This window comes from Sesamum indicum, linkage group LG8 (genome assembly GCF_000512975.1).
Source record: "Sesamum indicum cultivar Zhongzhi No. 13 linkage group LG8, S_indicum_v1.0, whole genome shotgun sequence".
Lineage (NCBI taxonomy): Eukaryota > Viridiplantae > Streptophyta > Magnoliopsida > Lamiales > Pedaliaceae > Sesamum > Sesamum indicum.
The window spans coordinates 12,567,335-12,593,786 of NC_026152.1; the positions used below are offsets into that span (position 1 = coordinate 12,567,335).

Consider the following 26,452-nt stretch of genomic DNA (forward strand, 5'->3'; position numbering starts at 1 on the left):
GACGATGAACCCGGGCTTTCTAAAGTTCCTTGAAGAGCGTGTCCATATCTTAACTTGTAATCATTGAACAACTCATGAAGACCATCTCGTACCCTCTCTTTCATTACATCACTTTGTCCAATACCACCATATAATTTATCAAAGGAAAATTCTACAAACCCCAATTTGTGACGTGGATCAAGTATCACACCATAATACAAAACCATATTCATCTTTTCAATTGATCCCCAATATTTGTCAAATTTTTCTTTTATTTTTCTTGCCATATCACTTAATTCAATATCATCACTATGCAACCATCGTCGGAGAAGCAAATCAACTTCACATACTTCATAAAACACAATATTAGATGTGACATATGAAGAACCGAAAATGCACAATGTGAGATTGTAAAAATGCTTCAAAAACTTCAATAGCATCTTTGCCCTATCCGAATCAGATTCAATAGGAACCCCATCAAATGGTTTCTTTGAAAGATCATTCTTATAAGCAAGATCAATATCTTCATAAGCATCAAATGCCCTTTTAAGACATGTCGCAGCTTCTAACATCAAATAGGTGGAATTCCATCTGGTAGGTACATCAAGAGACAATAACTTCTTTGTTTCAATAAATTCAGCGCATTCTTGAAATTTTTTGTACCTAGCCGGAGAGTTTTTCACGTACCTAACTGCCCCTCTAATACGAGATATTGCCTCATGCTCATCCTTCCCTTTCAAACCATCCTGAACCACAAGGTTGATTATATGTGCTATACACCTCATGTGCACATATTTTCCACCTAAAATATTTTGACCCCAGTTTTCAAGTTTCTTTTTCAAATAAACCATAGCTCCATCATTAGAAGATGCATTATCAACAGTAATTGTAAAAATCTTATCAATACCCCATTCAAGCAAACATTTCTCAACACCTCTACTAACTTCTTCACTTTTGTGTCCGATAATTGGACAAAAATTTAAAATTCTCTTATGTAAGTTCCAATCATCATCAATAAAATGAGCAGTGAGACACATGTAATTGACTTTCTGAATAGATGTCCAAGTGTCTGTTGTAATGCAAACCCTTTGAGCATGATTCTTAATAAATGACTTCAATTTTGCTCTTTCATTGACATACATATGGAAAATGTCTTTTGTTATTGTCCTTCTTGATGGAATAGCAAACATTGGACAAGCCACCGATATGAAATGTCTAAATCCAGAATTCTCAACTGTTTTAAATGGGAGCTCATCTACAACCCATATATGACAAAGCCTCTCTAATTTTCTCTTGATCAAATCTTCAATTGACAAGAGGGGCCTCTTTTTCGCCTAAACGAATTATTGAAAAGACAATCTCGTCTGATTGGTGGAAACATCATGAGGTTTATTCTTGCAAGATTCAAAGTGGTTCTTTAGAGGCCTAGTTCCATGTACTTTTGGATCGGCTTTGATTTCCCTAGTACAATATTTGCATCTAGCCTTTTGCACTTTATCTTTTTCACAGTAAAATTTATGAAAATGGTCCCACCAAGGTGATCTAGAAGTCACTACCCTCTTTTTTCTTTTCTTAGAATCAAGTGGAATATCGTCCTCATCCTCTGACATATCCATACCCTTATCAACATCAAAGTCAACATGATCACCACTGACCTGATTATGAACCATGTTCATATTTATGCCTTGATCTTGAGCATCTGATAAGTCTACAGTAGGTGAAGATTGAGATTGAGAATTTGACATCTGCAAGATTAAAACATCCACATATAAGTTACATAAGATCCCGTAATCAATGGACGAAAAGTATATTAAGGTAATATTTAAGGTAAAACATCCACAACAATAATAATATTAAGGTAATATTTCAAATTAAAATACATTTACATAATCATTAAAAATAGAAAACAAATTGAGGACAAAAAATAATAAAAAACAAATTGAGGACATTAACCCTAACAATTCATGAGAATCAATTTTAATATGAAGCACATTGATTATGCATGAGTTTTCATTGTTCAAATTATGAAACAAATTTTTAGGGCGAAAAGCTTATATGAAGGGAAATTTGATGTGATTAAATGTGAGAGCTCATGTTTATTAAATGTGATTAAATTTGATGTGATTAAATGTGAGAGCTCATGTTTATTAAATGTGATTAAATTTAATGTGATTAAATGTCAGAGTCTATCGTCAAGTATATGCCAGTTAAGCCGTATTTAAATCGCAAGAATGGGCATCAACAGTGGAGTTGAAAAAATAGCAAGCTCGTGTCATAACACCATCCACACTAGTGGATAAACTGCTTATAAGAAAGCATTCCACTTATACAGTCACCCCCAACAAATGTGTTGTCTTTCCTCAATCTAGACACCTCAATCTCCTATTTTTTTCCTCAACAACGCAGCAGCTGCTCACTCAACCCCCACACCAAACATATTCATATCAGCTCGTTGCAGTTAAATATAAGAAACTCCTATCAGAATTAGTTAACACGTGTAGAAGCAATTGAAAGAGAAGCAATTGTACATATACAGAGAAGCAATTACAGAGAAGCAATTACAAATTTACAGAGAAGCAATTACAGAGAAGCAATTGTACATACAGATTACAGAGAAGCAATTGAAAGGGTGGGCCGACGGCAATAGGACAGGCGGTGGCGACGGCGACGGTGAGAGAGAGTCTCGTGCGAGTTGCGACGGCGACGGCGAAGCAATTACAAAGAAGCAATTGTACATACAGATTACAGAGAAGCAATTGAAAGGGTGGGCCGACGGCAACAGGATAGGCGACGGCGACAGTGAGAGAGAGGCTCGTGCGAGTTGCGACGGCGACGACGACGGTGAGAGAGAAGAAGAAATAAAATGAAACGCTGGAGCAGAGAGGAAGAAATGAAACGCAGGAGCTGAGAGAGGAAGAAATGAACCGAAATGCAGAAGACAGAAACCCTATTAATTTCCCCCCTTTTGACGTCGGGTACCCGATCGGGTAATCGGGTTGGGTTTTAAAATCCGAACCCGATCTGACTAACAATAGGCGGGTTTCGGATTATCCGAACCCGCCGTAAAAATCCGAACAACCCGCCTTATTCTACCCGAACCCGATCGGGTCGGGACTCGATTAACCCGACCCGAATGCCCACCCCTAGTGCAAAGTATATTTAACCCTAAAGGTTCTTCAAATGTCAAAAAGAATTTTAGGATTTTATAAGGTAAATAACAAAAAAATCAACTTTTGTTTGGTGGAAAAATTAAATATGAATTAGCTCAGTTTGTTGAAACGTATGAAGAAAAAAGGACACATCAAAAGAGTAAATAATGTAGAAGTAAATCTGCTCCCAAAGAAATCGAACACCCAACACCAACAACAAACAACCATTCCATCTCAGTGTTTTCTGCTACGTCTAATTCCTATTTTCTATCAAGCTGTGTTCTTCAACTGTATTTTCCATCCCAATTTGTTGGTGCCGACACGTATCTTTCTCATGTTTGAATAGAGAAGCAAGAGACGACAATATCTGCAGGACAATAAGGTGGCCCTACTTCAAACGAAAGTGTTAAGGTAAATGTCTAAAGTATGTGCCAATCATGAATACTGCGATACTTGTGTAATGTCAATAACAATACCGGTGGGTGGAATAGGGAAATAAGATAAATATTTCAATTTTTTTCAATTTGAGATCAAATTAAAACTCTAGTTAAATAAAGTATTCATATTACGTTTTTAAAATTCTCATAAAGTAAAGATCCTCTATACTCACAAACGACGATTAGTAATACCGTAAACACCGATTTTTAAATATGAATTATACCCCTAACTATATTATTTAAAAAATTAATCATAATTATATATTTTTTTACAAAAGTAACTTCGTGTCATTTTATAACCACTACATCAATTCTTTTTTTTCTCTTTGTTGCTTTCTTTTTTTTCTTTTTTAGAATTATGATGTATTGGTTATGTGTATATATATATATATATATTTATTCATAATATATTTTAAAGTATAAAATATTATTTACTATATGCACATAAGAACGACGTGTCATGACGTAAGAAAATCTACCATTAGAAAAATCAAAGAAAGCGAAAACCCTCATGCAACCCCTGAAAATCCTCAAACACACCGTCTTCTTCCACCATTTTTCTTTTTTTGGAAAAAATATAATTTTCATTAATAAAAGAAAATATATAGTACAACAGATATCCCTATCATATGATGTCCTCAACAGGCTAAGGGATATATCAAAGTCTATACAATGCGCATGTACTGACCGAACTAGTTAACTTAACATTTAGTATACGTATTTGGACATCCTCCACAATTAAGTCAGCCACAATCCTCGGGTGTCTTTCCTCGTGTTCAAATCTCCTCAAATTTCGCTTCCTCCATAAATGATAAACGCACGCTCCAAGTAATGCACGATAGGATATGTTGATGATGTGCTTCCCACGCCACTTCCTCGCACCCCAGTCAATATCCCTTGTCCAATCGCTATTAGGCCAAGGGAACCGAACCATTTGCCGTACAAAAAAAAGGCAATCTCTACTATACCTACACCCGAAGAATAGGTGGTTGTGTGATTCCATCATATTTTCATGACAGAACACACAATTCCCAAGGTGGGATAACCAAGGTTTATCCGTAGTGGATAATTTCTCTAGAATTGCAAGCCACAATATAAACATATGCTGCGGTATCTACAGAGAACCCGAAAGTAGTGAAGTCCAGCCTACTTTCGGTCCCGGTGGGCTCATAAGTCGATAAATATCGTGGGTCGTGGGCTTCCCACTAGTACACCTCCATACAATGCGGTCGTCACCCCCGTAAATCCTTTGCAAGGTATGTATAATCTCCATGTACTCCATATCCGTAATCAATGGCCAATGCCATTGTCCCTCATGAATAATGGAGGTCAGCATGATTGGTGCATCCAATCCCAAACTAATAGGTCCGCGTGGGAATCTGTCCATAAGTGGGCCTAGGTGGTGCCACGAATCCTTCCATAAGTAAAACCCTCTACCATCACCAATACGATACTCCACCATTGATCGAATCCACGATCATAGGCATAAAAGTTTTCTCCATCCCCATGGCCCTCTATGCTCCGGTAACGTCCAAATAGAATCCTCTCGGAGTCACCGATGGAATAACCAATCCACCCATATAGAGGTCCTGTCACATCGAATCACCTCACAGAGTCTTTTGCACATGAGAGCTTGGTTAAGAGTACCAACCTCTCGGATCCCCTTGTCCCCTTCCTCCTTTTCCCACCATTTTACCAACTCCATAATTGAAAGCCCCACCACCCACACTCTCACCTTTCATTCTCCTTTTCTCTGTTCACTTTTCACTCAACAAAAAGGAGACAAGAAAATCACGAAAAACAATATCACACTTAAAAGTAAATTCTTTTTTAACATATAAACAAGCACATAACCCAATCCTCAATGAGTACATATATACACAACTCTATAAGGTAATTTTTATTTTTATTGATGGGTTAAGGAAAAACTGCATACTGACCCTATCTGATTGAAATGCAATGTTTGGACCTAATTATCGGTGGGTAGAGATCTATACCGGAAAAATATTAGCAGAGAGTGACCTGCAAGTCAGTAAGTAAATAACTACACTATCTACATATGTAAATTGAATGTAGTCCATGCAAAGAAACGGAAGCAAGAGAAAAGATTGCCATTTGCAGAATCAGAGAGTTAAAAAACTTGAGAATCGTATTGCTCAAAAATCAATTTTACAAATGGGAGCTACAACACTATTTATAAAGCTCTAGGTAGGCCGAACAATCATTCAAAACAAAATTTTGAAATAAGCCTAATTAATCTTTAACCCAATAACTGCTGGAGCTCAAATTCTGAAGCTGACACGTTTCTATAAGTACGAAGAAGAAAACGCTAAAACGAAAAAGTAGTAATTAATGAGTAAAACTAATAAAAACGTAAAATCATAAAACTGCTTCTTCCCCAAGTGATCTGTTCTGCCTGAAGTGACCTTTTGAATTGGTTAGACATGACATCACCAATAAAACACGTTCATATTTGCCCCACCAAACTTTGAAAGATCCTAAGTGTCTATCCGTCTCTATTTGTTGAAGAGTTACACACATGCATTTTCATATGTTGTTACTCGTCGCTATTGATGAGTTCAAGTTAGAGAAGAAGTTGTTTACTAATTTCTGGTGAAAAAGAGTGAAAAAAAGGGAGTATTTTCGTATGTATGTTTTTGTAAATTTCTGACTCTTACTAAGAAAAATAATACATGTATGTTATATTATTTTCTGAAAATTTATTTCACTTGCGCTTAAGTCATGGGTTTGACTTGACATCCTTTTGATTTATTATTTATTTTATGACTTGTAAAAAATATAATAATAATAGATGTTGAATATATGTATTAAAATCATATCTTTTTAGCGCCTGGTGCTTGAACATTGGCTCGAGGCATTTTCTCTACCCCTTCTTACCCTGAAAAAGCAGGGGCACCTTACGTTCTTGAACCGATAACCATCTTTCTGCTAACCTAGCCGGCTCCGTCCCTCGGGACATAACAAGAGAAATATATACACACAAAAAGACACATATCAAGTAGTTGGTATGTAGGGTTTTCGTATATCTTTGATCAGTAAAGCAATATAACTATTTTGTATGACTATCATGATTAAAAGCAAAAAAACATGGTAAATATTAATTAATCAGAATTATGGAACGACTATTAACTATTATTTTTATGAACTTGATCAAAATATTTATTATAATTAAAAACTTTGATCAATATGTGAACAGAGCAAGGTTGCATCGCGTCTGCCCAGTGAGGTCGCTTCTGCACAACCAGCGCAGAGGCTTGGTCGGGTCGCATATGCAGATCGCCGTCTTGGAGTTCGCTAGCGATCACTGTTCACACGTGTTTTCTATTTATCATTTTTGTACAGTTGGGTTAGTTATGCCATTGAGTCAGTTGCACAGTTTATTATACTTTCACTTAGTTTTAAATATGGTTTGTTAGCATATTCTCTTCCTTAGGCTTTGTATATATGGGCCTGTGTTTTCCTCTACTTTTTGTCGACTTTTATGAAAGGTTTACAATGGAGATGTTATTTGCTCTCTTGAACTCGAGAGTTTTACATCGATCATAGGTAAAATCATGAACAAACCAAATCTTGAGGCGAAACTTACAGAAAGGCAATTTCGTGAAGGTACAAAAATCAGATTGATGGGACATTTACAATTTTTATCAGCCACCTTAAGTAAATTATTTTTCATTTTATTTAAAATATATATATACCCACATCTTTGGTACAATGCTGCAAAAGAAACAGCCCTTTAGCAACAGATTTTAGGACGATTTTTTTTTAAAACCATTTTAGCTATAGTCATTGTGACGGCCGCTCGGAAGTGCTAAGAAAATTTTTCAACGGAAGAAAAAATCAAAGCTAATAAACTATTTTTCCCGTGAAAATATCGCGCCAAACAAGATAATTTGTAAAATTTATTTAAAAAAATCGTATATTTATAAAATCATATAAGTTCTATCATTATATAAAATATTAGATTTTATTTCATAGTAAATGTTATAAAATTACAAACATAATAATATGTTATTAATTATAACAAATTTGTAATTAGCTCAAAAAAGTTGAACTAACTTGTTGAGATTTTTTAAATAACTCGAGAACTCCTCATTATTTTTAAAAGAGTTTATAGGCGTTTAATATTTTATTTTTAAATTTTAAAAGTTGTATTGTTTAAAAAAGAATTGCCAAACACCCTCAAACTAAAATAAAAATTCTCCAAAAAGAAATAAAACAAAAATAAAAATAAATGTAAGTAAGGAATTAATGAAATGGAGGGTTGGTGAGTCGTGTGACGTTTCCCAGGTTGCAGCTTTCACGCGTTGCTGCCGTATAGCCGTAACGTACCCTTATAAATTGCTCACATTCGCATATTCAAAAATCATCCACACTTTGCTTTGTTTGTTCCTTCAAATCATCAAATACTCTGATTTAATTCCCTTTTTCATTTGGTTCCCTTACGTCCACAATGAAAGACAAGTTCTACGGCACCATCCTTCAGAGCGATGCTCTCGCTAAGGTTCATTTCTCTGCTTTGATTCTCATTCTCATCATGTAATTATGCGGAGATTCAAATTGGAATTTAGGAACTAATTTCTAATTACAACTTCATATGTTTCCATAAATGGATGTAGAATTTACAGAATTGGGTTAGAGGTTGACTTTTACTTCAATTACAGTTAGGACATACGGAATTATTTTTTTTTTATTTTTTGGGTGTGTGTATTGCAGTACTTGTTGGAGACAAGTGTTTATCCGAGAGAGCACGAACAACTCAAAGAACTCCGGAATGCTACTGTAGACAAGTATCAATTTTGGTACCATGATATGAATTTATGATCTACTATCTCTCTCTCTCTCTCTCTCTTCGAATTAATGTTTTGAATTGATAATCAGGAGCTTGATATCTGTGCCAGCGAGGGTCAATTTTTGTCTATGCTCTTGAAAATTATGAACGCAAAGAAGACAATTGAAGTCGGAGTGTTTACGGGTTACTCACTTCTCTGCACTGCTCTTGCTCTCCCTGATGATGGCAAAGTACGTAACCAATACTCCTTTTTCAATATATATATATATATATAGAACATAATTGTAATAAAATGAAAATCATAACGAAATATGCAATGTATGTTTATGCTTTATGAATTCAAAATTTTATGATTTTATTATATGAATTTTCAGATAATAGGAATTGATCCAGATAGGGAAGCATACGAGACTGGTCTGCCATTCATCCAAAAGGCAAACATGGCTCACAAAATTCAGTTCATTCAATCCGATGCAATGAAAGTCATGAACGATTTCCTCGCCAAGGTATACATACATACATACATAATAAAAAAAAGAAATTAAAAAAAAAAGGTCCGGCTGTATTTCTTAATCCAAATTCTAAATATATTCTATATGATCATATTATGAGTAGTGTTGTTGGTGCATGGATTTGTATTTATATTCTAGAATTCTTTTTTTTGTAACATTGCCAGATATTTAAGGGGTATTTTTGTAATTAGACATTGTAATGAGGCATGTTGATTGTTCGATGATGAAATGATTAGGGAGAGGAAGGAACATTCGACGTTGCATTTGTGGATGCTGATAAGGAGAACTACATCAACTACCATGAGTTGTTGTTGAAGCTCGTTAAGGTCGGAGGAATCATAGCCTACGACAACACCCTGTGGTTCGGCACAGTGGCAGCGTCTGAAGATGATGAGATGCAAGACTACTTGAAGGAGTGCAGAGGGCATATCATGAAGTTGAACTCGTTTCTGGCAAATGATGGTCGCATCGAATTAGCTCATCTCTCCATTGGAGACGGACTCACTTTGTGCAAGCGTCTCAAATGAGACATCACTCTTTTCAACATAATAATGCTAAAGCTCCACGGCCTAGTGGTGTCTTTTCAATGCTAATAATTTGTGGCAAATTCTATGTGTGTGTAAATTTTATAAATATTTTTTAAAATAAAATATTTATCATTTAATAAACTATATACAAAACAACAAGTTAATACTAAATTTGTAAATAAATGGTAACATAAAAGAGATGAAAGAAAATTAAAAAAAAATAATTATCAAAAGATAATGGGTGTGGAAAGCTAGATGAAAATTAAAAATAAATAAATAAATATATAAAAGCATGCCAAGAAAAGAAAAACATAAAAAAGATGCTCTCCCTTTATATATAATATAAATATAAATATGAATAAAATTATCCTTATTTAAAAACATAACACCGAATTAGTTTTCTCCCTCTCTCTCTTTCTTTTCATTCTCATCTATCCACTAACATCTTATTTGTTTATTTTTATTTTCAATTATCTTATTTTATTTTATTTATTATTTATTTAATTTATCATAAATCAATAAATGCCTACTTTATTAAAGATATTAATTCAAAATAGATTTTGATAATCACATATTTATAATTAAGCACATATTTTTGTGAATGTCAAAAAAAGGATTTTAGGGTTTTCTGTTTCAATAAAGGCTAATAAGAAAAATATCACTTTTTTCAACTTCTGTTGGGGGAAAATATGAACTACTCCTAGCTCAAGTACATGTCTTTTTAATTTTTTAACGTTATATTGTTTTAATTAATAAATTAATATTATACTTTAAATAAAGTATAATAATTCATATAAAAATAAATAAATATTCATACCGTCTTTAAATACATGATTTGGATGGAAGGATTTGAATTTGGAAAATAACTTCATATTAATTAAATGGACTGGAAATTTATATGAAACATATTTCAAAATGATTGGCTTTCCTGGTTGAAAAGGCGGCATCATATGCTCTTTCAGAAACAGGAAAGGGTAGGGGTCCCTGCTAGAGGAATAGACCCAAACATATTTGATGAATTTTGAAATTAATTTTAAAATCTATTGATTCAAATACGATATAATATAATTTAAATACTTCATTTAAAAAATTAATAGGGATTTATGATATTTATATCTTTGAAATATATATATATATATATATATATATATATATATATATATATATATATATATATATATATATATATATATATATATATATATATATATATATATATATATATATATATATATATATATATATATATTTCAAAGAATTTCTTTTTCTAATAATTTAGTAGTTTAAGTTTAATTAAAATTTTCTCAATTGGAAAAAAAGTATCTTTTAATTATAATATAATTTATACTCCACGTGTAATTTAAATTCTTCCCTTATTAGAAAATACTTTGGTAATAATTTAATATGCAAAATACTAAAATATATATTAAAAATAATATAAGTATTTAAAGCACGGTGGGCATTTTTTGTCCAATTATGGTGGTAAATGTTACATTTATTAATTTAAGAGGATAAATGTTACATGGGAATAGTTCATAGGGCAAAGTGTATTTTAATCTAAATATTATCCACATGAAAAACTAATTAAATAAACAAAAATTCGCTTTATACATTGATTTAAAACAAACGTAAAATGTTAGTAGCATATTATATTAATAAATTAAAATGTTAATTATTAGAAATAATGTGAATACAAATTTCGAGTTTGTAAAAAATAATTATGAGAGTGGAAAATATAGACAAATAATTTTCTACGAATTTTGATTAAAATGTTACAGTTTCTAAATAAAGACTATATTCTATGATTCTTGTTTTCAAACTGCGATCCAAGGGTTATAAATCTTTTATACGGATTTATTGGATACAAATCACTTTTAAATTTAGTATCCACGGATTCAATGTTAATGGTATCTTGTAACATAATTAAAAAAAAAATGGATAGAATCTTTTACAATTTTAATTTTCTCATATTGAAAACTTCAATTTAAAATATTGTATTAAAAATTAATCATTTTAAATGAAATATAATTGATTTGCATATGGAATGGTTTTATGATACAATTGTATATAATAATATGTACAATTACACATATGAAGGAGGCTAGATTTTAGAATGAGTAGTGATTTTTGTCACCGAGAAACAAAGCCAACATATATTTTAGACTAGTTTAAGTGATCTCCAAAAATAAATTCAAACATACGTAATATTCTAAAAAGCATACTATTTGTATCTATTTTTCACTCTTTATCTTCACAAAATAAAACAAAACACCCCAAAAAATATGAATTTGTACATAATCGACGTTTTTAATATAGAGTGTATAAAAAATATTTATATAATGAGACATAGGTATCAATTTCATTTACCTTAATAATTACATCAAGTTTCCGAAAAGATCCATATAGTAATAAAACATTTTAGTGCATTTATTAGGTACGTAGTTTCAATTTTTGTGTATAATTGATGAAAATGCGCCAAACACGAACATTTATTAATTTCTCGTATGAAACTGACTATATTTCACCTTTATTTTTGTTTGGTCAATAGTGTGAAAACTCAAAAGCTTTTGGAAGTCAACAATGAGATTCAATTCCTTTTTTTTTTTTTTTTATAACGATCAATGAAATTCAATTCATTGAACCAAACATCTGCAGACCAACTTATTACGGATATGTTCAACTATTTTATATAATATTAAATGGTTTTTCTCTTTAATCGTTTAAACTTTTGAATGAAGTCGTCGTTTAATATAGCATCATAGTCAAATCATATAGAAGGTACTGAATCCGTTATCTTAAAACTATTTTACGTACAGGGTTTACACATGAGGCGGGATGCTTTAAAATATTAATATTAATTTATGGGTAAATTACACTTAGACCTCTTAAAGAAATTACACTTTTTCCAAAAAAAATTTGAAATTACACTTACCTCCCTCTAAAAATTCACTGTTTACACCTGACCATTTTTTGTTAGGATTTGGATAAAAAATACTGACATTAGCAAAATAAATTGTAAAAAATTTAATGATGTTAACCTCACTCTCTCTCTCTCTCTTTATAAGTACGAAAATATATATTAGAATATTAAATAATAGGCAAAATTAAAATTTTATGTAATTTTTTTTGTCGTCCAAACCCTAACGGAAGGAAATTGAGTGTAACGAGAATTTTGAAAAGAGTGTAAGTGTAATATTAATTTTTTTCTAGAAAAACAATATAACTTAACATTTTTGTAAGAGGTATAAGTGTAATTAAACCTTAAATTATTCCTGGTTGTAATAGATTAAGTTTTTAGAGGAGGAGTTGGTTTAACAAAAACTTATATTAAACTCAACTTACAGCTTGTGTTTCTCTTTCTTGGATACAATTCCAGTTTCCTCATCAAGAGGATACATATCTTTATTTATATTCATGGCCAAACTCTGCATTTTCTGATTTCAAACATACTCAAGTTGACCCTTTTGCAAATAAGTAGAATGGGAGTTCTTATTATATTTGATGTGGGTCCGGGGACTGTTATGATTTTAAGTATAGTCTAATTTGGATAGTATTTGAAACTTGATAAAATAAGCGACTGTTAAGTTTGTTAGGAGGTCTTAATTAAAATATTTTGATTCTTAAGTCAGTAAGGTGCGGGATTGAGGAAAAAGATGTATTCTCTCAATTAAAGTTATATACTTGGCCTAAAATGGTTATAGGATGATATAGGACCAAAATCTATACGTGTAAGAATCCACGTGTTATGGTATCGGTCTTTTATATATTGAGTGATCTACAGTTATGTTTCTAAGTATGTGGGTTGGATTGGACTGAGTGCGATGCGGCTCGAATAAAAGTGTGTGAATCTTTATTTTATTTAACAATTTTAAGATCCTATGGGAGTTCTTTTATCTCTTAAAGCCTTTCTTGTGAACTCCATCAATATCAAGATACCAATTAGTAACAAGTATATATGATCCATCAATCATATCATATCATATCATATCCTAAGTACATGAGAAAATAATAAGAAATTAGATATATCCTAATTAACGTATTACTCATCACATGATCGGTTGACTTTTTGGACGTATTTTCTAGAGTTTCATTCTCAATTAATAGGTTGGGGTCTCATCCATTTTGATAGGATATTGCCCATGCAGTAGAATTAAGGTTCATAATAGAGGTTGCGAATTCAAGAGCTATATTATTGTTGTTGGTACTGTTCCATTTATGTAGTGAGTTTTTGTATAAATATCTTAATAACAAATTATATTTATTGTAATATTTCACGAGTTAAAATATAATGTAATGATTAATGTATATCCCATTGTTACGCTCAAATGATTCGATTCAGATATATTATGATTTTCTAATTTGAATAGAATTTCATAAGTTGTACAGAAAATTATCATTCTCTCAAAACTATTCGCTAATAGTTTAATACATACATATATATATATATATACTTGTTATATTCTAGGTGATTTGAATTTTTTATACCAATTCTCGATGCATATTCTATTCTAATTAATATGTATATATATTATGTGAATAATTTTTTTTTAAATAAAATAAATAACATCAACGTTGTACACATAATATATATATATATAGGAAAAAATGTAATTTATCCTCTTGTGTTATGAAAAATGAGCAATATTTTATCCTCATGTGAAAAATAAAACAGCAATTTACTCCTCTGTGTTATTAAAAATATAGCAAAATACCCCCTTACACAGGACGGTGCACTACACGCTCCCTCTTGCATCTTGGCTTAATTTTTAATCAAAAAAATATATTATTTTATATATATATTGAATTTAATATATTAGTACATATATATGTTAGTTATAAATATAACATATATATATATTCCCTCTTCTTCATATTCGGGGGAGAGCTGTCGGCTGCATCTCCCTAGCCTCGCATCGACACCAACCCCAGCCCCGTCTCTCTCGCTGCCGCCGCAGCCCACCCCCTTCCCTCGTCCTCCCCATCGCCACCCCTTTCAATCGCATCCTCCTCCTCCCTCACTCAACGTCCACTCCTCGCAACCCCAAGGATGACTTATTCCAACCATCCCATGTGTAACTGTGCCTCAGCACCTCAACAAGACCCTCATCCTTCCTCGATGGAAGGTTCTTCATTCTCCAACGAGAAGGTGGTCCTTTATCCACCACTTTTAACACAAGGTGGTACCTCTCCTCCACCAAAACGGCCTCATCGCCTTAATCTTCTCCTAACTTGTAGCAGTTCCACACACATGGTTGCTTAATCTCGCAAGCGTGGCTCGTGCAATCCACTACCGACTCGTTAGCATGTCCCCCTCTCGCTCAGGAAAATCAATATGAATTCTGAAATTTGATAATTTTTCTGTCCCCAAAAAAAAAAGTTTGGGATGCGGTCAACAACTCGCTCAACATATCTACGATGCTCACACAACTGCCAACCAGTAAAAACAAAGTTGGACTATAGTCACTTGCTCTCTGAAACAGCATCAATCCGCGCAAAAGGACTCTACCCAATAATTTTTGTGGCAGATATCTCACAAGATCATTTTGTCCCAAAATTCTGCTCATTGAAGTATTTTAAAGCCCAAGACAACAAGCCTACACACTATGTCGCAATCCGATATGATCTTGTCTCAAAGTACGGTCTCAACTGACCTCTACTTTGATGTAAAGCACATGTGTCAATCCAAATCTTCAATTGGGCACAACTCTCCTTCAGGAGCCCGAGATTATCTGGGCTCTTTTATCTCGTAGCAAATGTATTTTTTGCTTGTGCGGCATCTCAGGTTACACCCAACCTTCAACCAGCTTTCGCACATCTCAGAGTTTATCGACTATTTGTCATGTGTCTTCGATACCGAAGCTTACTAGCGCGACATCTGAACACCTTCCAGTGCGACACCTTCTACCTGTGTACTCACCTATCCAAAATGCTCATGTTTCCTTAAGCTCTTCGCACGAACACCTTTGCGCATTCTTGCAACCGGCGCAAATAGCTAGTATGCGGCCATGCGTCTCACCCAAAATCTCGGAACCTATCGACGCATCCCCCTATGACAAGGAGCATCCTCGCTCCGGCTCGACATTACGGCGCTCCGCATGCGCCCCAATGCTTATCTCAAGCCCAACGCTCACTCAGTGCATCCTCGTAGCACTCCTTCGTCGTGGCCGTCTGCTATGCCTCGCTTGAGTAGGACCGCATCATAATTTCGAGACCAGTTCGATATACCAACATCATGCATTGATCCCACACGGTATGCCCAACACGCCTTCTTGTCTTTCGGCATAGCTTCACAATTCTCCCACAGTGCATCGTCGTTCCACGACCGCTCACCTTAGCCAACGGACCCCTGTGGACGGCTAGAACTCAATAGCGCATGCCACGAATTGGTTCACGAGATATTGAAGTTCTTGGCTCAATCAACCATTCGCACGAGAGGTGTTGGCCTTGGCCTTACGTCGCCTGTCCAATTCCCATACCTTTTGGGGATTCTAAACACTCCTTTAAGATGTCTAGGATCATCTTTTGAAAACCTCCACATGCTCCCAATAAATTGCTCATTTAGTTGGCGTTACTGTCGTCATACACGGGGAGGGCTCTTTGAAGCTTACCATTATATGCCCTCTTTATAATAGACTTAAAAATATTTTTCCTTATTTCAAGAGTAGATATTGGAATGGCCGAAGAGCGCACCTTCTCCGCATCTCCCTCAACCGATGTTCAAATCACGTGCCGCTTGAACCATTGTGTAGCCTACGACTTCTACATCATAACCCAAGAGTTTCAGCCCCATCCTATCCTCCATCATTGAGGAATTACCCATGCAATATTCTGAAACCACAGTTTCGCTACTACACTGGCAGACTCCAAATATCGTCGTGTTTCCTAACCAATCGGAACCGTCTAACTCCAAAACATTTTGGAGGCGTTGCCAACGCACTAAGAATCTCGCCTTAGAAATGGTTTTGCAAATCTCCAAAGATAAACTCTGCTTCACACATCTGTCTCCTACTCGCGTGCAGGGTGACGTTTGATCGTCGCCCTTATATCTCTGTACCCAAAAGTCCTCGAAATGACTTCATACTTGGCAGGTAGCATCCTCACACATCAAGAAAGTTTTCGTACGAACAATTTTGTGATCCCCAATCGGTAAGAGTCTTTACTCAATAGCTGTTTGTGCACCTGCATACCAACTGATATCCCCTAACCGCCCGTATATCCTCCGCAAGTCATTGCCGACCGACTTGACTAAGGTGCGGCTAGTGACACCTGGCACCGCCTCCTACCCCTCCCATGCCCAGATCCATTACCCCCCTTCCCCCCAACTGGATCCTCTCCCTCCTCCCTTGGCCGCACCTTCTCCCTCTCTGCCTAAGATCCGCTTGCTCTTCCTCCCTCCCCCTCGCACGCCCCTCGCCACCCCATTTCCTCCCTTGGCCGCCTCCTCAACCCAGATCTTCTCCTCCACCTCCCTCTCTCTCTCTCTCTCTCTCTCTCTCTCTCTCTCTATATATATATATATATATATAATTTTTATTCTAAAGTATAAATATATATTCAAATTTAAATTATATAATATATAATATTTACTTTTATATATTTAAATTTAAACTGTTGATTTGAACTAGATAAAATCCACACTATTAATTTATTAGTTAAAGTTGAACTTTAAATTAATCAAGATCCGACGGCTATTAAATAATACATAAATGATATTTTAAATTTTAAATTAAAAATAAAAATAAATAAATAAGCACGTGTAACGTATGAAACGCATTGGGGGTATTTGATTATACTTTTTATAACACATTAGGTAAATTACTATTTTTATTTTCTACACCATGATAAATTGTTCATTTTTTTTATTACAGAGGTAAATTGCATCTAACTCAATATATATATATATATATATGTGTTATAATTAAAATTAAAAATACAAGACGATTTGGATTAGAAAATTCACATGAACCAAAAAAAGAAATCACCTACCAAAGGTCGCGACAAACAAGGGAAAGCAACTTGCTCATCCGTCGTACATCTATTTTAGAAACACTTCACAACCTAAACTACTTTGACCGTAACTCAGATTTCCTCACAAAGCAGTCTCCATCGTCTTCTTCTCTACTTAAAGTCGATACATCACCATTTCCACACACATACAGACACATACAATGAAGCATGTATTCCACCCACTCCTGTTGTTCTTCGTGTGCATCACAATTTCGTCATCTGCACAAGGTTCGTACTTATAGTAATTATTAGTTAATTATAATAATAGATATCAATTAGTTAAACATATTTGATATTTATATTTAGCATATATTGAATGTTGATGATTGAAATTTATGATATAACTTTAACCAATTCCATTTTGGAACTACAGATTCGCTACAAAACCCGGATTTCGAAAGCCCTCCAGCAGCCATTAATATAACCTCCCAAGTCTTCCTCCTCACCAAAGCAAACTCCATCCCAGGATGGTCGTTCAACGGTACAGTCTGGTACCTTACGTCCAGCGCTAACTCGTCGTTTAAGGCCAGGGACGGCCACGCAGTCCGGCTGGGCGAAAACGGCAGGATCAACCAAACACTTAGAGGCACAGCAGATGGCTACTGGGATCACATTCTCAGCTTCAATCTTGCTGCGCTGAATGAGGGCTGTGCTGCTGATAGTCCTGCAGCCGTTAACGTTTCGGTTCTTGAAACGTGGAAGGTGATCTTCTTGGGAAGGAATTTGAGCAGAGATATGTGGGAGAGGCATGCGTTCTACATGGGGGGGTGGGGAAGAGGGGACTCTGTCAATCTTGAGATTGCGAGTGTGGCATCAACCTCAGGGCGGAACGGTAGCAGCTGCTGGCCTGTGGTGGATGCGTTTACTGTGAAAAGGAATGGGATGCCTAGATGGTATGAAGGTGTGTGTTCAGCTAACTTGAAGTAGATACAACTCTTCAAATGAATAGGAAAACACGATTTATGAATTGAAGAACTCATGCACGCAGCTAGATTATAAAGCAGCATGTGTTTCTCTTAATTAGGCAAAGTGTAGTCATAAATTAATTTGTTCGATTATTTGATACTAGAGATCTATATATTATTTTTTGATTTGGTATAATTATGCTGACACCTTCTTGGATATATTTAAAAAGAGCCCTCAGATCTTGAAAAATTATTATGTAAATACCTTCTTGCTAAGAGAAATAGCATTTTTCATCTTCTACGTGTTATGAACAACATATTTTTGGTACCATTGGTTACGTATTTTATTGTGATTGTATAAGCTATAAAAATCGCACTTTCATCAAATTCTATCAGCATTTTGACGAAAAGGTACGTGTAATTTAGCACGTCATATATCGTTAACTCTTCTGCTATTTTTAGTTTCTTAGTTATGGGATTATTATTACTGGTCCCAAAAATTACCAAAAAAATTACACATTTGGCATTCAAGATAGCAACCAAATGCTTAGCACGAGTCTTCTTCATCAAAAATATTAACAAAATTTGACGAAATGACTAAACGTGAGAATTTTTATACTTATGAAATCATTAATAAGAATCTCGTAGTTACTGAGACGATAAGTGTACTAACCTTAAGATAATGGACTGAAAATGCAACTTCCACATTTACGTTAAAAATTTCTAGGTAATCTGATTTTTAAGTAAGAATCTGTAATGCAAAATATAACTGCAATAGTACAATTTTAAAAATTAATAATATTTTTCATCCATGTACATAGCCTCACTTTCCACTCAAAATTGCAGGTAACATGCTCGCCAATGGAGGTTTTGAGGTTGGACCAGCATTCTTGAGCAACTCCTCAGACGGAATTCTACTAAACGATGAACCAGACAGACTCGTCTCCCCACTCCAACAATGGGCCGTGCTCGGAACCATCAAATACATCGACTCCAAACACTACAAAGTCCCTCAAGGCAAAGCAGCAGTGGAGCTGCTCTCCGGGGCTCCATCTGGGATCCAAGTAGACCTAAAACTACCCACGACATTCACCTCCTACACTTTGAACTTCACAATGGGGGACGCCAATGACTCGTGTGTAGGAGACTTCATAGTCTACGTACAAACAGGAGAAGATGTCCACAACTTCACCATGCGAAGCAATGGAACAGGATCAGCTTCCCGTCATTCTGTAAGATTTAAGGCTGAATCATCAAAGGAGACTTCTGTAAGGTTTTACAGTTTCAACGAGACGAGGGCGAGTGATGGCGTGCTCTGTGGCCCTATTCTTGACAACATAGTTCTTGTAGGTTCGTATGGAGAGAGGATAGAATTGTGCAGTGGGGTTTTCATTTTCAGCTTGTTTATTGCTTTGGTGATGCTTGTAGCTTAGGATGGTAGCATGGGAGGCGATAAGTTGTCTGGAAACGAGGATGAAAAGAATTGAAGTTAGGCAGTCAAATGAACTTAGTGTCTCAATTAGGATCTGCTGCATGCCCAAGCTGGCTGGTCTGGAGGGCACATCCCTTTCTGCTATCCGCTGATTTAAGGACCTTATTAGATAGATGGAAGCAGTGTTTGCAATAGCTTTTTATTTGTAGTGAGAATAAATTGTAGAGAAATCTGTAGGTTAAGCAATAATGTAATGTTATAAAGACAACAGTTAAAAATTTAAAAAAAAAATAGAGTTGGTGTGTTTAAAAAAAATAATGAATATTTATAATTTTACCAATGAGTTATAAAAATTGATAGAAAATTACTTATAGCTAAATCAACTTAATTTAAACCAGTTTAAAAATAGAAACTGGAAAACAAACACTCTTTATAATTTATTTTTAGCAATAACATTAATAAGCACTTATTTTAAACATTTACAACCACCACCTAATAACAGAAATTTCTTGTTCGTTTAGCCATATTTGATATAAATAATAGCTTATTGAAGTGAAAAAAGTCGAAAGAAACTAACGAGTTGTTATAACCGGAAATTTGTATTTGCTTCCGTGGGTGGACCTCATGATGTGGGCGCTGTCAACAGTGTGTTCGGATTAATTTAATTGGGCCCGACCCAAATTCACACGTGCGAATGCTGTATCCGACCCGAATCCAGTTTTTGACTCGAGTTCGGTTGAATCCCATTTCATTCCAGATCTTAAAAAGCCCGAATTTGGATCCGGATGTGAATCTGAATCCAAAAGAATTACAGAAAAAATCAACTCTTTGAATGCAATATTACATGATAAACATAGCACCATCACTATTTAGAAACTTGTATCTTAATTGGCATCAATTTCATGTATAACAAAAATATAGCATCATCCATATCTGACTCAACAAATCAGATTTAGGCCTTTTGCAGAAAAAAGCAAACAAGATTTAATTTCTGTCAATATATATATATATATATATATATGTGGATATTAATAATCATATTAGGTCTGGATCTTTAACCCGGGAAAATTGCATATTGAATAAGAAAATTTATTAGGAATTTAGGATCAACACCTGACCCATTGACAATGCCACCCTCTCCTTATTTAAGCATCATGACATGATTTGGCATCCTCTTTCACATGCTGCCACCTAATAAAGCATACTGATGAAGAAGAAAGGCTACCAAGCATTCTATATTTCAAACTACATTAATGGGACTTCTTAAAGAGCAAATATAATGTGCTTAGTTTTTAATAAAAGCACTGAAAAAGGTAGACCAGGTGGGGGGTCATTTTGTGGAAAAGGGATCACTAATCTTTCTCATAATCATGATGTCTTAGCCACAGAATCTGGTTAATTTACAAACCTTTTCTAATCATCATCATCATCAGTGTTGCCTTAGTGAATAGTCCAGAAATTCCATCCTCAACCAATTCTAATCATGCACACAAGCTGTTCATACTTCAAAGTCAGTGATCCATCGTAATAATTATGCTTGTTATTTGATTAGATGAATGCCGCACAACTAGTACGAAGAAACTTTCCAAGAATTGTGAGCTAATAAGAACATGAGATATCTGGCAATCACTATGGCATACTGAATAACAAAGATTCCTACTTAAAGCCCATGCGATAACTTTAGTTTCATCAGTTGCACACAGCTCCCATGCCGTGAGCATTTCTAAGCAATTTTTCACTTTTATGAGAGATTGCTTGAGAATCAAGTTCTGGTTAAAGCATAAAAAGAATGATAATATTATCAATTGAACTCTGATGAGAGATGCATATATCTTATCTCCATGTTAAGACCTTCATGTAAAGGGACGAACTCAAGGACTAAAAGCAACAGAGAACCCTTAAAACCAAAGATTCACTGTCACCAACCAGGGAAGTCTTATCTTTTAAGCAAATATTCACTGCCAAAAGCCCCCATCAGATATGGTCCCTCCATCTCTGTAGTCTTAAAACTTCTCTAGAAATACAGAAAACCCCAGTGGCTATAATTTATATGAGAACACTCTTCTTACAATTTCTAGCTTCCCCACCCCCCCACCCCCTTTCTGCCTACTACTTCAGAAAGGATTTTTTCGATGGGATCCTTCCAAAAATCAAATGGGATGGGAAGTTCGGCGTTGTTGGAGACATCATGCGGATATTTACTACAAGAATTACAGGCAAGTTTTTCAGTTAGTAGTTCATTGCAATGGGAGAAGCCATTTACCTCATTGACAACTTCTGAATTAATTCTGGCAGATCATATGGGATGAAGTAGGAGAAGACCAATTTGAGAGGGAAAAGGTTCTGCTGGAACTTGAGCAGGAGTGCCTCGAAGTTTACCGAAGGAAAGTTGATACTGCGAATATTTCACGCGCTCGACTACATCAGCAGCTTGCAGAATCTGAGGCTGAATTTACTCATCTTCTTCTGTCTCTTGGAGAAAGATCACTTCCCGGACGGGTAAGATAGGCCGCATTCTTGTTGCTAGTGTAGGAAGAAGGTTAGCATTGTATAAAACTGCAGCAAGTCAAATTCAAACTAATATTTATGATGTATAGGGCAAACTTATAGAGTATCATGGAACGGCCAACTTTCAAACTATTGTAGACACTCCAGAACTCATATTTCCAAGAATGGCCAATCTCATTAAACCTTGGATTTTGTAGAGGAAGGAAAGGAAAATCATTAAACAAAAAGCACCATTATTTGATATAAGAAAAATCTTTCTTTAAATAGTTATCCAAAACTAAAAAATCCAATCAACCAAAATAGAGCAAGGAAATACTTGAAAGTTGTATGTGCATGATTCAAATAAATTCAGTGGCATCTTATATCCGTATGACTGATTCGAAGCTTGACTTCTGATATTTTTATAGTAGAACAAACAATTATATATATCTTAGCAGGACAAATGCTTAAAAGATATGAACTACCTTGTATTAATTCAAGTACCTTTTCATTCATGACAGCCGGAGAAAATGGCAGGAACACTGAAGGAGCAGCTAAATTCTATAACCCCAGCGCTCCGAGAGATGCAGTTAAGGAAAGAAGAGCGGGTTAAGCAATTCCGCGTGGTACAAGGGCAAATACATAAAATTTCTGCAGAGATAGCAGGTCGGACAGAGTATAATGATTCATCATCAGCTGTTTGGGTTAATGAGAATGATCTTTCACTTAAAAAGCTTGAGGAGTACCAGAATGAGCTTCAGAGACTTCACAGTGAGAAGGTATTATGAATAAGTATGTGTCGTTAGGTACCAACTAAAACGAGAAACTTTGATTTTTAATTCTTCTTTTGCATACACATGTCTGGATCAAAGAGTGACAGACTTCAAAGGGTGGAAAAATACATGAGCAGAATCAAAAATCTGTCAGCCACTTTAGGAATGGACTCCTCCCTTATCATCACCAAAGTTCATCCAAGCTTGAATGAATTGTCAGGACTGTCAAAGAACATCAGTGATGGTATTCTGGAAAAGCTTGATAGCACAGTAAAGTCCCTTGAATTAGAAAAGCAAACAAGACTTGACAAGGTAAGTATTTAGAGATCTTGAGCGACTTCATTCAAATAGAACTGGTTTCAAGAACAGCAGCATTTGAACCTGTTTATTTGACATCATTATGCAGCTTCAACAACTTGGTAGAGCATTGGCTAATTTGTGGCATCTCATGGACACACCCTACGAGGACCGTCAACAATTTCTCCATGTCACCAGCCTATCATCAATGGCATCAGCTGAGATATCCACTCCTGGAAGTCTTACTCCTGACATAGTGTTGCAGGTTTGACTTTTGAACACATACAACTGAAACTTCTCTAGGCTTTAATGCCACAATTGATTCAATTGGATCAAAAAATGTTTCAAGGCTGAGACTGAAGTCAAGAGATTGGATCAATTAAAAGCAAGCAAGATGAAAGAGTTCTTTTTCAAAAAACAAATTGAGCTTGAGGAGATATGTAGCAGATCACACATGGAAATACCTTCAAGATCAGAGATGGAAAAAATAATCAACCAAATAAACTCTGGTCAGACTGAACTTTCTAGGAGAACTTCTAGTAGTTATTGTTTATGGTTATAAGAATATTTTACTAATAGCAACATACAAAAGGGGAGATTGATCATGCCGATCTCCTCACAAGTATGGATGAACAGATATCAAGAGCTGAAGAAGAAGCTGCCAGCCGAAAGGTGATCATGGAGAAGGTTGAGAAATGGATATTGACCTGTGATGAGGAGCGCTGGCTGGAAGAGTACAGCAGAGTCAGATTCTTCTCTTGTTCCCATAAACAATTTTTTCTTTTTTCTTCTTTTTCTTGGGTTGCATTTTATATCATCAAGAAATCGTAGCAACTCATTTACTATTTCAGGATGAAAATCGTTATTCAGTTAGCCGAGGTGCTCACAAGAACCTCAAAAGAGCAGAGCGTGCCAGAGTTATGGTCAATAAGATACCAGGTGAATCTGTCTAAGTCATTAACTTGCCTTCAACAGAGCTAAGCAAAATTTTATTGGTGCATCAATATTGGTTGCTAGCATTAACATTTCAATAATTAAAAATCTAATTAATGAGTTTATAGCAAAAGGCAGTGAGTAACATGTGCATTTCATTTGCACTCTTTTTCTTGGCAGCGTTGGTGGATTTGCTGATATCCAAGACTAGAAACTGGGAAGAAGAAAGAAAGAAGGTGTTCTTATATGACGAGGTATAATTCTATCTGGAATAGCTATTCAGATGAATCATTCTCGTAACCACTCTATATATTTTCAGATGTTAGCTAGGAACAAGTAAGAGTTAGCTAGAGACCAATTAAAAGGAAATAACGCATATCAAAAGGTAGAATAGGTTATATCTAATCTACAGCAGACCTCAAAGTCTTGAGATAAGAAGATAATACTGATTTGAGTTGACACTGTACTGGAAACTTGTACTGTTCTTCAATTGTCTAGAAAGAACTAAACATTCTAATTCCATTGCAGAACCCCAAGTTTCTGAGTTTTATGGCTCATTATTCAATTTTCAATGTGATTCAAGTATCATTCTGCTATAAATATGCATTATAATTCTTTCCCAAAAGTTACAATGGGGAAAATTTGTCTGACAACAGGTTCCTCTGCTTGCAATGCTTGAAGAGTACAATATGCTGAGGAAAGAAAAGGAAGAGGAAAAACAAAGAGATAGGGTAATTATATTCAGCATGTTCTCATTCATGAGTAACAAATATATTTCCTTTGTTGAACCCTTCTTTGAAATATTCAGTCACAATAGGATCTACAAACTTAGAGATTACCTTAATATATGGGTTACGTCTTTCATCCAGGAGCAGAAGAAGGCACAAAGTAAAGTAGTAACCCAGCATGAGAGCCCCTTTGGAATGAGGCCAGGCACCAGCAGTCATCATTTTTCTGATAAAAGCTCAAATGGAGGCTTCAGCAATGCAACCCCTCTGAACAGAAGACTTTCCCTGGGCGTACAGCAGATGGGATCAACCAGCATTAGCTCGCCTACTGAAAGCATATCTTTCGCCAAAGGAGGAAGGAAACCATATGGACAAAGGAAATACACTCAAAAAGGGTTCTCTTATCATCTTAGAGAAGACACAGTTTCAGTTGTCTCATCATTTTCTGGCCCCTTTTCACCCTAGCACATTTGAGTGTCAGTTAAGACTTAGTTTCAGTTGTTTCATCATTTCAGCCCCTTATTATCAAGTAGTACGGAAAACCCTATGCCCGTATCAAAATATTGATCATTTCTAGTTTGCACAGAATGTAAAGGATACATTAGGAAGTTAATTCCAATAACAGGACCTTTTCACAATATCTGTAAATCAGAATAAGTAACCCCGACAGTGTTGATTGAACTTATTCAACGAGTATGATCTTTCTCCAGAACAACACTCCGAAATGTTTTGCTATCTTTCAGTCTATAAGAACTGCAATGCCAAGATTGAATAAGCATTATTCCAATGAGACTTGAAAGAACAAGGAACAAGAACTTCTACTTAAGTTTTAGGTATTTCAAAACCTTATAAAGAAACAATCTTTTCCCAAAGTCAGGCACAAAATGACAACAAGAGATTCTAGGATAAGGAAATAGAACGTGTAAAACCTGGAGTGTGCATTAAACAAAGTATTAGATTATCAAATGTCCAATGATGGATCATGAGAGTCATAGACAAGATTGTCACTGATGAGGAAAATTAACAGACAACCAAATAAATTAATACAAACGAAATATAGTTTGCCTAATAACTAATGACAGAAAAAGAATACCACAAGTACAAGAATTCTTACAGCCTTTACCATAAATTTCAAAACCTCGAAAGGCAATTACTCAATCTTCGCCAGGCTGAAACTCAAGAATCAAAAGCATAATAATTTGAACAAGCAAAATCATATACCATAAAAACAACATCAAAAAGCCAGTAGCAGAGTAGTTTCTTCAATTTTTTACATTCTGCACGATGGAAACTAAAATAGAATTAGAAGATGAATCATTAGATCTAAGTGAACTTCTGAAAGAAAGCCTCAATTGACCGAGTAGCAAAAGGAACAGGCTTCTTATCCAGCCTCGTTTTTGCCTGATCTTTCGGAGGGTTTTGTTCGGCCGGCTGCGGAGGCATCGAAAAGGAGACCACCGGAAAATCACCGTTAGG

At 35.1% G+C, this 26,452-nt stretch overlaps 3 protein-coding genes, 1 long non-coding RNA gene and 1 pseudogene across 8 annotated transcripts in view; 3 read left to right on the top strand and 2 right to left on the bottom strand.

The window, feature by feature from the left end:
- On the top strand, positions 7,933–9,499 carry LOC105168408 (annotated as a pseudogene).
- On the top strand, positions 17,468–19,797 carry LOC105168676. Its single transcript, XM_020696226.1, has 3 exons — positions 17,468–17,649; positions 17,795–18,322; positions 19,173–19,797. Exons 1-3 carry the CDS (start codon positions 17,583–17,585, stop codon positions 19,757–19,759), a joined length of 1,182 nt encoding a protein of 393 aa, XP_020551885.1. The 5' UTR covers positions 17,468–17,582; the 3' UTR covers positions 19,760–19,797.
- On the bottom strand, positions 19,776–23,122 carry LOC110012457. 2 transcript variants are annotated; one of them, XR_002287652.1, is made up of 5 exons: positions 22,992–23,122; positions 22,750–22,896; positions 22,022–22,281; positions 20,336–20,551; positions 19,776–19,906 (listed from the first exon to the last, which is right to left on the bottom strand). It is a non-coding gene; the product is annotated as an uncharacterized LOC110012457 (long non-coding RNA). The 2 variants fall into 2 exon arrangements; XR_002287651.1 differs by having other exon boundaries at positions 19,855–19,989.
- LOC105168409 (65-kDa microtubule-associated protein 8) lies at positions 21,600–25,693 on the top strand. Of its 3 annotated transcripts, none has more exons than XM_020696225.1 (11): positions 21,600–21,974; positions 22,054–22,257; positions 22,767–23,024; positions 23,118–23,330; positions 23,425–23,580; positions 23,665–23,824; positions 23,908–24,059; positions 24,167–24,254; positions 24,429–24,502; positions 24,905–24,979; positions 25,124–25,693. In XM_020696225.1, exons 1-11 carry the CDS (start codon positions 21,891–21,893, stop codon positions 25,439–25,441), a joined length of 1,782 nt encoding a protein of 593 aa, XP_020551884.1. In that variant the 5' UTR covers positions 21,600–21,890; the 3' UTR covers positions 25,442–25,693. The 3 variants fall into 3 exon arrangements, with proteins under 3 accessions (XP_020551884.1, XP_011086779.1, XP_011086778.1); XM_011088476.2 differs by having other exon boundaries at positions 21,609–21,974; positions 25,118–25,693; XM_011088477.2 differs by lacking the exon at positions 23,665–23,824 and having other exon boundaries at positions 21,605–21,974; positions 23,952–24,059; positions 25,118–25,693.
- LOC105168411 (nuclear transcription factor Y subunit gamma) overlaps positions 25,930–26,452 on the bottom strand; it is a 1,113-nt gene continuing 590 nt past the window's right edge. Inside the window, exon 2 of one of the 2 annotated variants that reach the window (XM_011088479.2) lies at positions 25,930–26,421. In XM_011088479.2, coding sequence (XP_011086781.2) covers positions 26,300–26,421 — 122 coding nt within the window. In that variant the 3' untranslated portion in view covers positions 25,930–26,299. The remainder of the gene's footprint in view (positions 26,422–26,452) is intronic. The other variant, XM_011088478.2, reaches the window with a different exon arrangement.

Bases quoted from the DNA above. Each gene is read 5' to 3' on its own strand.
- LOC105168676 (XM_020696226.1), top strand. From the start codon at position 17,583: ATGAAGCATGTATTCCACCCACTCCTGTTGTTCTTCGTGTGCATCACA. The intron at 17,650-17,794 runs GTTCGTACTTAT...TTGGAACTACAG, and splicing joins AATTTCGTCATCTGCACAAG to ATTCGCTACAAAACCCGGAT. The intron at 18,323-19,172 runs GTGTGTGTTCAG...TCAAAATTGCAG, and splicing joins GATGCCTAGATGGTATGAAG to GTAACATGCTCGCCAATGGA.
- LOC105168409 (XM_011088476.2), top strand. From the start codon at position 21,891: ATGGGATCCTTCCAAAAATCAAATGGGATGGGAAGTTCGGCGTTGTTG. The intron at 23,825-23,907 runs GTCAGACTGAAC...AACATACAAAAG, and splicing joins AATCAACCAAATAAACTCTG to GGGAGATTGATCATGCCGAT. The intron at 24,503-24,904 runs GTATAATTCTAT...GTCTGACAACAG, and splicing joins AGGTGTTCTTATATGACGAG to GTTCCTCTGCTTGCAATGCT.